Genomic DNA, 17079 nt, shown 5'->3' on the forward strand with positions numbered 1-17079 from the left:
TAAAAACAAGCAAAAAAAAGAAATTTTTAGGATACAATTCAATTGCTTATGCATGTAGTAAGAAACAAAGCTCCCTTAATTCCTGTACAGTTTGCAAGTCAACATACTTAAAAGTGGGCACATTGTTAGTTTAGTTAAAAAAAACAAAGTATTGATTATATTTTTTATGTAACATGTATTGATGTAACACAAATAGTAGCTACTGTTTGTATATTAAACGATACAAGTGCATTTTTACTACCCATGTTCAGGTAGCAGATCCACAGTTCATGATCACCCTCTGAAAGGCTTTGCTTGGCATGTGCAACATGACAGTAGTTCAACGCAACGCATTTCAGGAATTTCAAAAGAGAGGAAAGTAACATTCTTCGCAAAAATAGTTTCTACTTTTACACCTTTATGATTAGGAATGTTCTTTGTTGGTCCTAAAATGTAGGAGTTTACAGCATGATGATGAACAGGATATGTTGAAAACATCTTATAATGGTCAATATTGAATGTGTAATAATTCATGCACAAAGTAGTGTTGATGGCATAATAGGGCCTGGTCTACCTGTACAGATTATTCTGTACAGCAGGGATGTTTGTCTTGCAAATTTATTTTAAACCTTGTAGCAAAACCTCAAATGCAGGACACAAACTTAAAAAAATTAAATTAAAGTATGCACCAAAATGTAGTCTCTGTACAAAGCAGTTGATTACTGGGTTTCAGTCATAACTTTGGTGCAGTTAGTGCCCATGACTCACGGGGAGAGAAAATGTCTGAAGTTGCTACGCCGCTTTAACAAAGTAACCAAGGTAGGAATTGTAATCAGCAGCTGAAAAGATATCAGATACACCAACATGCAATCATCAGTACTTAAGAAAAAAAAACATCTGGACTTCTTTAGTTTCTTTAATGACATTTCACTTCTCACCAAAAAGACTTCTTCAGTTCTGCAGATGGTGGGCAGTCCAACCATGCTCAGAAGTGAAGAGGCCTTTTTGGATGAGAGGTAAAGGGCCTTCCAGACAACAGATATCCAGCTGCTCTATACCAAAGCACTTAGGATTGTCATGTCCTGGATGACTGAATCTACACCAGCGTCATATCAAGATGCAGCACACGGGGTAAAGTTCAGCTGTTTTCAGCCATCGATGTCCCAGCTGAAAAGGTGATGTTTCACCAGCATGTCCTGCACGCCTTCTTTCAGTGGTTTCTGCTCCTTCTCCTAAAATCAACAGCAAAAAACAAATACAAAAAAGGCAACAGTCAGACACATTACAAGCATATGTTCCACATGACTAAAATACTATATTGTAAATATGGTTAGGCATGTCCAATACAAAGCGGTACATATTCCAGGAGTGAAAGAAAAACTAAATTTCTCCCACTATACCGTTTTACAAAGATTGCAATTTCTAATTTATATTTGGTTAGCTATCAAAAAGGGAAAGAAAGATCAACTGCAAAATATAAGACAAGGGTTCTTAATTTCCACAGAAACTTTTCAACATGATAAATTAAGGAAAGCTGTAGTAACAGATTCATGTTATCTGCATATCTGAAGGGAATTACCGGTAAGCGTTTTGAGAAACAATGATGGAGAGCACTTTATACAACATTTGAGGCTTAACTTTGAATGATTAGGAAGAGCTGTAGAAATGTGTTTTTCTTCAAAAACACACCAAGTTTGCCTGAAAGACATTTGTTTTATCTGGCATAGTTATTGTGATAAGGATGTTTTAGGGCCATGTGTGGTTTGATACAAATTTTAAGCAGTAATAAAAAGGACACTGGAGTCTTCATGGAGGTTTTGTGTGTGGATCACAAACTGAATTTACTTCAACTAATGACTATCTCACAGCTACCGGTCTGATAAGGTTACCTAGAGATCCTAACCACAGAGGCGATCCAGAACGTCCATAAGCTGCTCTATACCAAGGGACATTTTTGCGAAGAATGTTACTTTCCTCTCTTTATCGAGGTTGTCTCTCCTGAACCCAACAAGCTGTTCTAACACAGACATCACTGATGTTTTAAGACCGTCTCTGATACTCACCACTTTCTTGTCGGGCAGCTCACTGTCTTGAGAGAGACTGAAGGCAAATTTTGACAGGACCCTGAGGACACAAAACAGAAGTGACCAGAAGTTTTATTACAGCAATCACACATTTTTCATACCATGGCCTTGTATCAAACTGTTTACCTTTTGAAAGACATATTCCCTAAACAGTTTTTAAAATGATTCAAAACTTCTACTACATATGGGCGAATTTGACTACAAGGTATGCAGCACTAAACAAAAACCAGATTTTCTTAATTCCTCAGATATTCTCAAATTTTACCCCAGAGATGTACACCTTTTTTAAATATCTCTCTTGACCTTTACAGTTTAAAACAAACAACAGACATTTTACCTCTAAGTTCATACTTCCACTAGATCCAGTATGGAAACCTTACAATTCAATGTCTTTAGAAAAAAACAATAGAAGTCAAATTATATGAGAGATTTTATGAATATCTTCAGTTTATGAAAACTGTCTTAAAAAGAAAAATAAACCAGTACTCGTGGTTTAACATGAAATGTGCTGGTATGTCCAAACTGGGGTGCAAACTGGCAAAGAAACTAACCTGGAGCCGTTTAAACATTACTGTTTTTTTCTAACTTGTCGTTATTACCTGAGCTCACACTTGATCTGCACCCAGCCGGGACTGCGAAGGAATGACCATGGATGATACCATTTTTCAACTGCAGCCATGCTGGAGCACAACACCTCCAACCACAGATGAAGCACCTGCTCACTGGAGACACGGAGGCAACATTAAGCACCAAATATTTACACGTCATTCTGCAAGTCTCTACATTTCATAAAACCTAATGCAGGAGTTTTGCAAATGTATGTTTGTGTGTGTGAGAAAACTCACTTTAGGCCAACACAGACAAGAGACCTGAACTTGACATCCATCTGAGCATGTACAGCGTCATGGCTCATGTTTACAGACTGCACTGCCTGCGAAAAGCGGACAAGAGCGTGTTTACTTTTTTCTTGAAACCTGTTGCTGCAGGTCTAACTTTAATACAACACAGAAATTAGAGTAAAAAATGCTGCCATGTTAGATTCATATAACCCATCTCATCAGTGTGGGGACCTCTTTGGTCCACTGTACACTTACTCTATACAGCAACTCCTCTGGCGTTAGCACTTTTCCATCTTCATCTAACCTGGTAAAACAACAGAGAGTGATCCGTTACGTTCACAGAGTGATGACAAACTAAGATTTTGATACTGCTGTAACACATTATCCATGCAGATTAGGCCAGGTCTGTTTACAGTGGATATAAAAAGTCTACACACCACTGCTCAAATGCCAGGTTCATGTCATGTAAAAAAAAATGACATCAAGGTAAATCATTTCACACGTTTTTCCACCTTTAATGTGACCCATTACCTGTACAACGCAATTCAAAAAACAAACTGAAATCTTTAAAGGGGAAATGTAAAAGATAAAAACCGTAAAACAACATTGCTGCATAAATATGCACATCCTTAAATTCATATGTTGTTGTAGCACCATTGGCTTTTATTACAGCCTTCAGTCTTTTTGGGTAGGAGCATCTATTACACAGCCAGTACTTGCCAGAAATTCCTGCAGCTCCTTCAGTGTTGATGTCGGCCTCTTGGCAGCCTCCCTAACTACTTTTCTTCATGTCTGATCAATTTTGGACGGATGTCCTGTTGTTGGTAATGTCACTGTTGTGCTATATTTTCTCCCGTTGATGATGGCGGTCTTCACTGTGTTCTATGATATATTTAATTCCTTGGAAATTATTTTGCAGCCTTCACCTGACTGATATCTTTGAATAATCAGATCCCTCTGATGCTTAGGAAGGTCTCTGTGGACCATGGCTGGAAGATGTGGCTACTAAAATGTCAGGAAAAGCCCACTGGAGCAGCTGAACTTTATTTAGAGTTGATCAAAGGTACTTTAACTAGTGACAGGTGTGTGCTGACTCTAATTTAACATGAGTTTGAATGTAATTGGTTAAATCTGAACAGAGCCACATCCCCAGTTATAAAAGGGTGGTTTCACACTTGTGAAACCACATTATCCCAGCTGTTTATTTTTACTTCACCTCCCTGAAAGATTTCTGGTTGTTTTTCAATTGTGTTGTATAGGTTTATAGGTCACAACAAAGGTGGAAAAACGTGTGAAATTATTTATAGTGAATCCCCCCCCACACACACACACACACTCACACAATAACCTGGCAGGTTATTAATAACAGGGGTGTGAAGACTTTATATAACTGCAAATTAAGAAACGAGGAACGTTGTTTCTAGGGCTGGAGTAATTTGTTGACTTTACAAATCCTTCTAAGTCAATATATTATTTGACAAATCATGTTTAAGACGTTATTCTTTGAGTTTCACTTTTCCAAAAGTTAGTTTTCCTCCAAAGTGCTATGTGTGCATTGTTTCCCTGCGTCTGTGCCTTTAATTCAGTCCAGAGCTTGACTCCAGTTATTGGCTAGCTCTGTCGGCACTGCTTTTTAAAACCAAATGGGCATCTGATGACTCCCTTGATATAAAAGATTTTCTAAGTCTGAAGTCGTCTTCAGCGAAGAATTTCTACAAAGCTGCAGATACCGACCCGGAGCTGCTACCTGATCCCGTTTATGCACAACATTTGACGTGCTGGTAACTTGCATTTTGTCAAACTATCCTCAAACCCATAATAAATACAGCTTTTTTTTCTTTTTTTTTTTAACAACCCCATCATAACTTTAACAGAAAAGGTGTAGTGGAAAGCCCGTACTGGAGGTGGCCAAAAAAAAAAAAAAAAAAGCACTGTGCATTCAGTTTACCTGTATGTTTTACAAAGCACAAGTCTGGAGTAGACAGAATTGAAATCTCTCTCCACCTCCCTACTAGCTGCCTGAGGAAAAGCACATAAAGAAGAATAATGTATTTCTATTTTGAACTTAAAAGCCATTTCATTTATGAGGCCATAATAAGAATATACATTTAAAATAAAAAAATCTACCTCCTCTATAAATAACCACGGATGACAGGGCCCTCCAAGTATAGAGGTCTTTTTTAATCCATGCTGGAAGATGGCCTTCAGAGCGGGACATAGAGTTCCTCTCACCAGATCAGTCACTGCCTCCGTCACTGAGTCATCACCTGCTAATGAGTACTGCACATCGCCAGGTTCACCAGTCAATGCCAAAAAAGGCATTTGGTACAATATTCATCTTGTGCATGAACTTCCATATGTGAAATCTTACCTCCTTACTCCTTTCATCCAGAATCTCCACAAACTTGGCTGGGAACCAACCTGTTGCAAAAGGTAACAAATAATGTATGTGATAACAGATTCATAAACACAGCAATAATAATAATAATAATAATAATCACCTCTAAGGCCATTGAGCTCACCAACCCAACAGTGCTCATCTTTTTGTGAGATGATCTATCACAGAAAGACAATGTCGAGTAAGTGACACAAAGGGAGATGTTTTCATGCATAGAAAACAGCATTTGTCTTCGTATAACTCACAGTGATGATGTCATTCTTTCTGAAACCCAACTCATCATCGTCATGACGTTCGAAGTCCAGCAAAGCCTTTGCTCGTCTCCGTCTGTTACGAGACACCACGAGGAAGGTTTCATGATCCCTCTGATGGCTCTCCATGGAGTAATCTGGGGTCAGGTCCTGGAGAGAAAAGAAGAGAGGACCTTAACAGAGGGCATAACAACACATTCATGAACTACAAAATGTAGCTTTAATTGCCAGAAAATTTTCACATTCTTCCTTTAATTTCCAAAAGAGGAACACTGGCTGTGCGATGTTTGGACCTACAGTGCTGGAATGCCGTGGGTCTAGACAGTGGAAGTGCTCTGCAGTACGAGCGATAGCCTCCCTTAGAGCAGCCACCAACTCTGTCTGCTTAATATTTTTGGACTTCAGCGCTTCAGCCTCATCCTCCCCGAACAGCAGAGAGGTCAGAGTGGATTTCCTTCGCAGGGACTGTCTCCTCACCACCTAAATACACATAAAAAACAGGATGACCTTTCAGAAAAGCTTGATTAGATTGACATCACTGAATGTGCAGATTCTCAGGTTTTCTAAACAGCAAAAAAACAAACCTTGTTGAGGTTGGTATTGAGTGCTGAATGGTTTCCATTGTTGAGCTGTGCCTGTTCATTAAGAATATAGGCAAGGTGCTTGTGACGATGAGCCTCCAAGGTTTCCTGGGATAGCGTCCCTGCTATCCTCATAGCCTCTCCAAGAACTGCAGGCCCATCTTTTAACTGACTTGGTAAGTCTGACAGCGTGTTAAAAATGGATGCCGAGTTCTCTGATGATATAAGCTCCTCCTCCTGGTGTCATGAAGAACATTTCAGTAAGAATACCCAATACCAACAGATTTTACCAGTAATTATAAACATAATTACACTGAACTAAGTTCCTAGCTGCACTTTATATTGAAATGCTGCCTAAACCACCTGCAATCCATTTACACTGTTGTATGCTGTATGCACTCTGTACATACAAAATGACAATAAAGTTGTCTAAGTCTAGCTATAGAGGTGAATAATCCATTCTAACCAAAGGAAACAAATCTGTATCAGACTGTTGAGACTCCAGGCTGTAGGTGTAGTGCTCCTACCTTAATTTTGAGCATACCCAGTGTGACCTGGAAGAGCACTACTGAGCCCTGATAAAAGAGCAGATCCCAGATCCTTAATAGCAGACGGATGTCCACCACACTGGCAAAAGATGTCAGGAACCAGTGCAACGTGATCAGCGACATCTCTGCAGGAAAAGGAAGGAAGTTGTTGCAATACTCACAGTACACGCCACACACTAATTACATACACATTTAATACAAAAGATATGATGAATTACATTGATTGCATCCTGCTGCGCTCTCTTTTTGTAAGTTTTACTACGCCAATACTAACCTATGTCATGCTCTTGGAGGAGGCGGTCCAGAGCAGGCAGGTACTGAACGATGAGCTGCCGTAGAACCCTCTGATCTGTTTGGACCCCCAGCAGTGTGGAGGAGAAGTAGGCTGGAGGAAGGAGGTCTTCAATCAAAGCGCACATCATCCACAGCGCGTCTTCCTCCTCAAGAAAGAGCAGCAGGCAGGAAACAACCTACAAACAAAGATATTTGTGGGAAAAAGACACACACGGGACAACAACAGGAAAAAAAAAGTCAAATGTTGATGTAATACTGCAAATGTACAGTTAGGGAAATGCAAATGCTTGTTCTCACCATGCCAGTGCCCTGGCAGTACCCTATATCTGGGTAGAGCCATGCCAGGCCTCTCAGTACCCGTCTCAGTCTTGGGACTCCAACACTGTTTAGAGTATTGAAGCATGCATTGGTTGGCATAGTCCGTAACAGGTCCTTTTCTATCTGTTATGTGGAGTTAAGAACAATCATTATCATTTCAAAGTTAAAAAAAACTATTTACATCATCATTAATGTTATCTTCAATTTACCAACTTTTTTTTTTTTAAATCAACAAATAAACCAAAAAAGAACATACAAACAGTAACAGAACAATGCTCAATACTAAATTACAGCAATTTATTAACATTATATTTAGTAGTTGGTAATTCCGGGTGTTCTCATTTAAGATGCATACATCTATCTATTAAATGTAAATTGTAAAATTTAAGTTGGGGATTTTACCTGTTTAGCTGTGCTGGTGTCATCATTAGAGCTGTTCTTGACGATTTCCTTGTAAGAAATCTCTGAGGTCCTCTTCTTTTGCAGTGCTCCAGACAGACGCATCCATAACTTAGTAGTTTAAGAAAGATATAGGACAGTTATTGATATCATGAAGATAAGGTGAAGCAGTTCATAAAAACAGACTCTAGCTTGGGCTGGACTTTAAAGCTCAAATCATCATATCAGTGTCTTCTCCAGTGGGAATATTCTACCTGTGGCCTCATGCTGTGAGGTATACCCCCTAGGACCAAGGAACGCAGACGCTCGGACCGTGCGAGGACAGGATCGATGAGGTCCCAGGTTAGGTCCCCCACGGTGTGGTTGTGGGTGAACTCCAAATGGGCCTGCCAGCGGAGCCGCTGCTGGGGGTCTTCACGCTGAGGGGAGCCCTCGGTGCCCAACCTTATCTTGGGTTCCCCATCATCTGAAAGGAGAGATTTAACAAGGTTTATCTTTCAAATAATATTAACACTAGGAAATACTTTGCAATTTCCTAAATACCGATGGGTAAGTACTGAAAAAAGTTAAAATGACAGTTAAAAACAAGAAAATATATCTGTAATAGAAATTAATAGACTATAAAAAATGCTAATTGATAGAAGCTCCGGAATAAAAGATAAACACTTAACGACAATAGCGACAATGTAAAAGGAGAATTACTTAAAAAAAAAAAAAAAGTAAATTTACATTTAATTTAAAATTGTCATCATTTATGCATACCCTTCTCAATACATCAAAAGAATCTGTATTGGGATCGATCAAACCATTCTTATAATTGCTAACCAGAATTTTTTAATTGTTGGGAGGGGTATTTTGTCGATTTAACCTTGGTGTTATGGTCCAACTCTTTGAGGCTGGAGGGGATTCCTTCCCTCCAGATTCTCAATAAGATTCAAGTTGAGACTCTGGCAGGGGATGCTCAGGGAAAACACTGATATTACCTTCAGTCAGAACAAACATGTTGGTAAAATTAAAAGAACTCCTTTAAACATAAATCTGCAAGGAGTGAATACTTTTGGAAGTAACTGTGTTATATGAACTAAGTTGCATAACAAGGTCAAATTCACTTCTTAAAACCGAGAGAAAGCACAGCTGTTGAAAGTTTAATCCGTGTTGTTTTTACATGGCAACACAAAAACACACCTTGCCTTAATTTTTATTTTTTTTTTCCTTTGGCAGCATTTGTTCAAGTTGACACAAAAATGAAAGAATAACAAACCACTTGATGGCAAGATCAATATTGGGGGAAAAACATGGATAATTCAAGTAACAAGCCCTCTATAGCTGTGGCACCGATGGGTGAAAATGGTGCTAGAGGGAGAACAAAACATGTTTTCATTTATTAGGATGAAAAAAAAATAAAAAGTGAAACAGCAACTCTGATCACATGAACTCAGTATATGTACAATTTCTACCAAGGTACAAAGATTTAATTCTTCTCAAATCTGACTCGGGGGAATTTTAAGAGTTTAAACATTTTTTTTTTTTTTTTTTTTTTTAAAGAAAGACATGTTTGTGTGTGTTTTATGTGTGAAAATAAATATTACCTTGAATATCTATTCTGAAGCCAAACTCATCATATTGCTGTTCAGGCTGTTCTGCAGGATCTTTCTGTGGAGACAAAATAGTAACACGTTTCTTATTGAACCTGCAAATTAAAACAATAAGGAAGATTAGAACATTGTCAACAAAAGTATTTGTTAAAATTAAAAATGTGATAGTGTTGTTTTTGTTTGTTTTTTTAACTTTATCCACCATGCCTTGGCTATCAAAATTAAACTTTTTACACTGGCCTTTAAATTGTCTTAATTTACTGACATACAATGTATACATTTCTGTATTGTCCTAATGTTAAATGTACTTTACAGACATCTTATCTTGTGAAGCCATTTCGTTGAGTTACAATATATATATATATATAGTATATATATATATATTATCTATTATATATAATATATATATTATATATATATATATATATATATATAGATATATATATATATATATATATCTCTTTTGACAGCATTAGTCAGATTCTCACTTGATGGTATTTGGCCAAAATGTCTTGTGGCCACATGCTTGGGGTAAGAGCAGAAAAAGAACCGCCTGGAGCTGGCGTGTAAGTACCTAATGCAGTGGGAGAGAAAATAAAATACATCAGTCGATCGACATATGGAGGGGGGGGACCAGTATAGACCACAGACCAATGTATATAATAAATGTAATAATTTTCAAACCAAATTCAGGAACTCATTACCAGACATTGTGCTGATTAACTGAGGTCACCAAGAGAGATAACGGATCATCCAGAGAAGACGCATCAGGTGACTGTCAGTCTGCAGAACAACAGAAGAAGCAAACAGACAGAAACATTTTATTTGGCAGTTTTAATAGCGTAAAGAGAAGCTGCCCAAAAAAAATAAAAAAAGAAGAAGCTATAATCTAATACAAAAGCATTTTTATAGCAAACAAAACATGTGGTCAAGAAGCAAGTCTTTTTTTGCCACATACAGAAAAATAATGAAAATGAGAAAAACTGATAAATTGCTATTAAAATAATGTTGACTTTATTTTAGTGTTGACAAAACCCTGAAGGCATGTCATGTGCCGCCTGTTCAAACCTGCTGACATTTCGTCTACAGCTCCTAAACCAGAGATCTGCAACCTTTACAATCCAAGGAGCCACGTGTCTCAGTCAAGCTAAATAAAACGCATTTGGAGCCATAAAAATGTTACATTAACCTTTGAAAGAAAGGCATCATCTGCTGTAGGTCTACTATAGGATTTGTTGTAATTAAAAACAAAATAGCAACTGCATCCATGCTGATGACAAGAAAAATAGATCTCAAAAAATATTACTGTTACTTTAGTATCATTCTGTGGGAAATTGTTATTACATCTATATTTAAAACATTAATTTGGCTAAAAAGAAAAGCAAACAAATTTAAGCCATAGATGAAAACTAAAGGCTTATTTAATACATTGACACTATAAAATTTATTTTTGGAAGAAAATGACTTTTCTGCCAACATGATAAATGCTTTTTTTTTTTTTTTTTTTTTTTATTATTAATAAATGGGGCTCATTACTATATATCCCATTAGTGTATATGCATTTAACTCATCCCTCAGGCAGCAGGGATGAGTTAAATGCTGTGCTGCCACTGTGCGGTGTCCGGCAGATGAAAATAGAATAAAATAGATAAGATAAGATAGAGAAATCCTTTACTGTCCCATGCTGGGGAAATTCACGTGTACCGACAGTGAATCGCAAAAAAGAATAAAGATGCACACTAGCGTAAGAAAAAAAATATATATACCAAAAATAAGAGACTGTAGCGTAAGGGCAATTTTACAACAACAACAGTATGCAGACCGCCTGCCAGAATGATTCATTCTAGCAGCAGGCTCGCAGCATTTGAAGAGGGATTTAGGACTGAAGAGAGATAATAAATCAATCTGAGGTTGGAAGGATGGCCAAGCAGTTTCACGGAAGCTCTGTATGTAACTCTAGGGAATGATGAGAATGTGGAGACTCCCTCACAACAACACTACCGGTTTATTCACATGCCAGCAGACACTATAAAATACTTCCTGCAAACTGTTGCACAAAAGGAAACCAACCCCCAACTTAAACAACCTGTCACAAAAAAAGACAAACTAAACCATTAAGTAATTCAAATATGCGTTACTAGGTTTACTACTAATTTTAGAGTCCTTTATGAGCCAACGAATAGTATATCAATGTTTGTGTTTTCCTTTTGATTTTGTTAAGTCAAAATGAAAGTACAATCGCCTATTGAGAAAGTCATCTAGCCAAAATGTTGGGCAGACATCTGGCTGCCCAATATGAGAAAATCCTGCGATGGCGATAATATTGGGCAGTAAATACTGTGATTATATCAGCTCTTAAACCTGCCTATTTTCTTCATTCCTCTCTTTCTCGTCTGTGCTTCCTACACTCGCTGACGTTCATCATTGCCGGGAAGTCACCTTTGACTGATGTGAGAATCTGGTGCTGGCTGGATATGACATTGGCGCGTAAACTGCTGATTCATAACAGTTGGTAGTAAGTTAGACAACAAGTATTGCACTCTAAACAATTCTTTGCGATATGAATATTGCGCACACATGCACACGTATTGCAATAGCGATATACTTGCTGTGCAGCCTGAACCAGATGAATGTATGCAGAGGCTAACTAAAGAGCTGCAACTTGCACATAAATCAACATTCATAGCTTACTTGTACATGGCAGGAGCTTAAACTCTCAGACCTGACAACATAGCTGTTTTAATTCTGCCGTGTGTGGCAGCATTCCCATACGGCCAAACAAACAGCGATACTGTTTATTGCCTCAAGCCACCAATAACAGGCCTGAGTTTAAAGAGGAACAGCAGAAACGGTGCTGGTGAAAACCCCCGTTGTTAGAACTTTGTAGCATGAAAAACCAATGAAAAAAAAAAAAAAGAAACAAACAAAGCTAAACACATTTGAGAAAAGTTTGGAATGTGTCACCAGAAATAAAAGAACGCATTCAAATAAGCAAGAGTTTAAACAAAGACAGCTTGGACTTGGCATGGGGCCGGTTATTGGTTTAATTGTATATTTAGGCTTTAAAACGTCACGGTTCCAAATCGCTAACATTTTTTAAATCAAACTGTTACATCAGTTTAAAATCCTTTCAGTCAGATGCCAAGTTTTATTCCTGCCAGAAGGAGCACAAAGCAACCTAGCGCTGCAACTGCTGCACAGTGCTGGTCAGCTCGCTGAAGGAAAGCTACTAAACCTTTGCCTCTCTGCAAATAGCAGGCAGGTAACCAGAGCAGATGACGTGACTCACTAACAGAGCAGTTGTTAGTTAAAGCTAAAATTAGTATGAGATATACTCCAAATTTCCATCTTTAGAGAGCAGAATAGCAAATAATGGAACAACACATTGCACAGTGACAATGTGAAAGTTGCTACATTTAGCTGTCCTTTGGTTTTTATGAATTATTAAAAATCAACAAAACAATAACTAAATGGTATAGCAGTGAGACAGCTGATGATATTGTCTTGCAAAAAAAAGCAATTAGGTGAAGCAATAGTTTTCAGAATTATAGTTTACATACTTTTAGTCTACACTTTGCAAACCGCACAGTGACCCTTACCTGGGACGAATCTAATTCACATCTTAGTTAAGAATCAATAATGTTTGTGTAATTACTTTAAAGGGACATTACATTACGGCAGGTAGCACATTTCTGTACAGTACTATGTTAAGTCCCACAAGTCTTGCATCTTCTATGTCCGTACGGTAGGTTTGGACTGGACGATGAGTGGTTTCCTCAACAAAAATGTCTAGTAAAAATAATATATTAGATGCATTTTCATCCTTGCCTAAATGTTTTATGAATTATTGTGCAGTATAAGTGTACAAAAAGGCTAAAAGGAATCAAAAACTCTGTTCTGGATTTTGCGTTCCACTCTATATGATCTAGAAACATGCAAGTGAGTAGCATTATTTACTCATTATTAAAAGTCAGCATTGTAGGAACCTTGGCATCACTGGTTGGGTTGCAGGTGCTAGTCCCGACGCTGCAGCAGCTCAAAAGCTTAGAAAAGCATCTTCTCTCAAGTAAGTGAAACTTGGACTTGCCATCACCCATTACATAAACCTGCAAACACAGGGACAGCCAAGAATAGGTGTGGCTTCACTCGCCTTGTGTTTGCAGAGAGTGCTCAAACCCTCTGACTAACATCCTGGTTGTCAGACACTATAGAAAAAACTGAACCGTAACTTAAAAAAAAAAACTGCATCGCTGGAATCTCACCTCGTTGCGTTGATGGAAGAGTTTGCGTTGCCCTGAAACCGTGGCCAGCGAAAACAACCACTGCGTTTCCGCACAACGCCTCCTGCTGTTCCCGACAGTAACCCAAACATTGGTGACTCATTTTTCCATCAAAGACACGTGTAACAATTATATTTTTGTGTGCGCAGTTTCCTCAAAATCGTGCAAATATGAAACGCAAAGTGAAGTCGCTCACAGAACAATAAATATATCAGTCTACTTTGTATTAAGTTTATTACAGCTCCTGATTATTAAATATAAACACTTTAGTGGCATAGCTTAAAAGATAGAGAAGCCACAACATGCAGATGAGACGCTAACAGAGGGGGACACCGGCTACTGTTGTTTATTATTTGCTATAGTTTTGATCCAGCTTGTCAGCTGACAAACGTCCGTTACGTCAAGCCACAGCTGACGTCAGGTGCAACACGACAACAATGTACTACATTTCTCTTTGCAGCCGATTTTCACCAGCGGTGAAAAAGGAGCGCATAAAACAATCCGTGCAGTAAAAAAAAAAAAAAAAAAAAAAATGTCTTATGCTCGATAACGCAAACATCGTAGAGACTGGCGTTCTCCCCGAGTCTTCAGCTGCTAGACACGAATGCTAATTCGTTTAGCGTGCGGCTAATAGTTGCCAGCGACGGAGTAACACAGCCGGTTCACTTTTACTTACCGTGACATTTTTTCCTGGTGGAAAGACGGGCATACGGGTTCCGTGTTAAAATCCGTTCCGTCGTCGAATATGGAGAACACCACGTCACACTCGTACAGCTCGCCGCTTCTCATTAATAATGTGTCTACCCTGCTGTGCACCTGCTAAAGGCGAAGCGCGTCGCTCCCGTGTATTCCTACACCCCCAGGGTTTTCCCTGTTCTGCATCCCGGAGCGTCACATTTCAGTGCGAAGATATCCTTCCGCGACGACGGCTGAGTGACGATGGCGCTGGCGTGTTCCATTCATTACGTACGGACACGCCCCTCATTCATGCCAGCGCTTCGGAGAGCGACGAGTCACCATTTAAAGCAGAACTCACACGACATAGAGAAAGTCTGACATCCCGCAGGCCAGATCCTTTTTTGCGTCTCATATTTTGATGAATCTGCGCGGATAAATGGCACCACATGTTCTTTGTATAATTTTCCCATGTGTTTTCAACCCTTTCTTACATTTTATTTTAGTATTCAAATCATTTATCTTGCTTAAACAAATAAACGCACACGCTTCAAGCAGACGAGAAATAATATCTGTATAATTTTCTTACGCTTTTTCACCCATCTGTAAATTCTAAAGCTTTTTTTGTGTGTGTGTGTGGCACAAAACAAGAAAACAATATTTTGTGAAGATAGACAGAGTTGAAATAGCCATTAAAAGGAATAATTTTTCCCTTATATTTAGTAGTGACGTTAGTCTAATTCATAAATTCATTATTTATAGGATGAGCACAAGGACTGATTAGTTACATGAGATAAAATGTGGTGCCTAAAGGTTTCCCTTAACCCAGTTTTGCAAAATCAATGCGCTATTGTGCTCTAAAACCCAACTCAAACCATGCTACAACTGGAATGTGGCATCTGACAGATAAAGTTGGCAAAAGAGTTGCCTTGACCTTACCATTACTGTTTTTGTATTCACTGTGTTGTCAGGTCAGTTGCAATTATTGAAAATTTGTTGTTTTAATGTTATTATTGTGAGGAACAAAAGTGAGCATTTAGTCTATTCAAGTGTGGTCTTCTCTGCAGTGTTTTTTTTTTTTTCTTTCTTTTTTTTGGGGGGGGGGTATTATCTTTCAACTTTTATTTTCAGTTAAAATGTAATAAACCCTCAAATATCTTTGCCCTAGATCCATTCATCTGGGGGGCTGGTATTTTCAGGGGTCATCAGACAAGAGGTGGGGTCCACCCTGGACAGGCAGTGGACCAGTCTATCACAGGTCAGTGTAAAGACACAGTACAAACGTGCACATACACCGAAACGCAGTTCAGAGAGATTAACCCAACTGTCATGTTTTGGGCTGTGGGAGTAAGCCTGAGTACCCATGCAGATATGAGCCCAGGACCTGCTTGCTTCAAGGCAATAACACTAACAACAGCACCACTGCGCAGCCCACCCCAGATTCATGTTGTATAAAAGATGCAGCTCAGCTCTAATATTTTCACCACTGAAACCAGTCGTCTAAAACACAGTTCATGTTATTAAATGGCCAGCTGGCAGTATGTGGGCGGTTAGATATGTTGGGTGATATGAACTACTATGACAAAAGCCAAATTGTGATATATGAGTCATATCATCTCTGTAATTACACCAGAATGGTCACGGCTTGCAGTAGTCAGGACCAACCAAAAGTGTTGTGAGTAAGGGAAACCAGGTATTTGAGAGAGGCATGAAGGCTGACAGGATCGGTTCAAACTGCTGGCTTGGTTTCAAACAACTCTCAGTCATATCCAGACCAACAGTTCAGGTGTTTGGGAGAAAACGTGCCTTGACTATTAAACTACTTAATGTAAACATCCAACGTGAGGCATCTATGCTGAACGTTGGCTTCAGTATATTAACACGGTATTCTCTGATAAAGCTGGATTACAGCACAATAAGGAACCACTTTGAGATACAAAAATGGTTGAAATGGCTTCAAGAACAAATATATGAGCTGGAGTTGTTTGGTTATACGATAAATGTCAAAATTACCTTCAGCTAAACCTCTGTGGCTCGATGGAGGCACCGATCTCAACCCAAGAGGAATTCAATGATTTGAGACAGCCCAATGGTATCAGCAGCAGATCATGTCTCATACAATGCAGTAATTGCCTATCAGACTTTGGCACACCTTGGATGTAAAAGGCTCAGAAAGCAAAGAAAAAATATCAACCAGCATGACCCCAGCCTCTTAGTTGAACTCGTTACCTTCAGGCCAACATTGTACTTCAGCCAAGACAAGAACTATTTGTTATTCCAATACTTTGATTCCCTCAGTTTATAGGAATAAAAATGATACTAATCCCCAGTGTTTATTTCAGCAGTATGATTGGAAAATTTGATATTCTGTATAAATCCAAATAGAGTTTCCTGCAAGGTCAGATCAATGGTAGAGGTTCATTTTTGTGTACCTTGTGAAAAGCCTGTGAGATTTTCTGTAGAGATCAGAATCTGCCAGATGCAGATAGTGATGAAGTCATCCCTGAAGTTCATAGGTTCATAGCTCAAAGGGTTAGATTTTGGTTTCAAGCTTGTGGAGGAGTTTAAATTTGTTTATGAGAGCCAAACTGAAGATTTCCTCTTGCTTTCGTTGTGTAATTGTTTTATTGCTGTGTGTGACTGACCAACACCAATATGAGCAAGAGACTTTCTGTTGTGGTTGCAGCAGAACAGACACAAAGGCAGAGCAGGGTTTTTTTTTGTTATTCCTGCAAGAGTTATTACTGCTGGTTGATCGAAAATCACCGATCTCCTTTATTTCATTGAGAGCTGAGTTTTCCATTCAATTAAGGTTTTGTTGTATCTATGTTGTTTTTC

At 38.6% G+C, this 17079-nt stretch overlaps 1 protein-coding gene across 1 annotated transcript; it reads right to left on the reverse strand.

Annotated features, from left to right (window-relative positions):
* Window positions 1-581: 581 nt before the first annotated feature.
* On the reverse strand, window positions 582-14493 carry LOC118566369 (small G protein signaling modulator 3). The gene is made up of 21 exons (XM_036148205.1): window positions 14243-14493; window positions 9991-10069; window positions 9775-9860; window positions 9281-9344; window positions 7946-8157; window positions 7695-7802; window positions 7272-7415; window positions 6955-7150; window positions 6660-6805; window positions 6136-6369; window positions 5849-6031; window positions 5546-5701; window positions 5404-5458; window positions 5274-5323; window positions 5030-5182; window positions 4851-4921; window positions 3158-3206; window positions 2909-2994; window positions 2663-2785; window positions 2043-2103; window positions 582-1211 (listed from the first exon to the last, which is right to left on the reverse strand). Exons 2-21 carry the CDS (start codon window positions 9995-9997, stop codon window positions 1128-1130), a joined length of 2268 nt encoding a protein of 755 aa, XP_036004098.1. The 5' UTR covers window positions 9998-10069; window positions 14243-14493; the 3' UTR covers window positions 582-1127.
* Between the last annotated feature and the right edge of the window lie 2586 nt (window positions 14494-17079).

The sequence above is a fragment of the Fundulus heteroclitus genome, chromosome 16, assembly GCF_011125445.2.
Source record: "Fundulus heteroclitus isolate FHET01 chromosome 16, MU-UCD_Fhet_4.1, whole genome shotgun sequence".
Classification (NCBI taxonomy): Eukaryota; Metazoa; Chordata; class Actinopteri; order Cyprinodontiformes; family Fundulidae; genus Fundulus; species Fundulus heteroclitus.

What these genes read in the sequence shown, in the direction of transcription:
- LOC118566369 (XM_036148205.1), bottom strand. An exon ending in GTGCTTTGTAAAACATACAG is followed by an intron (nt 3,207 to 4,850) that starts GTAAACTGAATG and finishes TTGTTTTACCAG; the next exon opens with GTTAGATGAAGATGGAAAAG. An exon ending in AGCTGCCCGACAAGAAAGTG is followed by an intron (nt 1,212 to 2,042) that starts GTGAGTATCAGA and finishes TGTTGATTTTAG; the next exon opens with GAGAAGGAGCAGAAACCACT.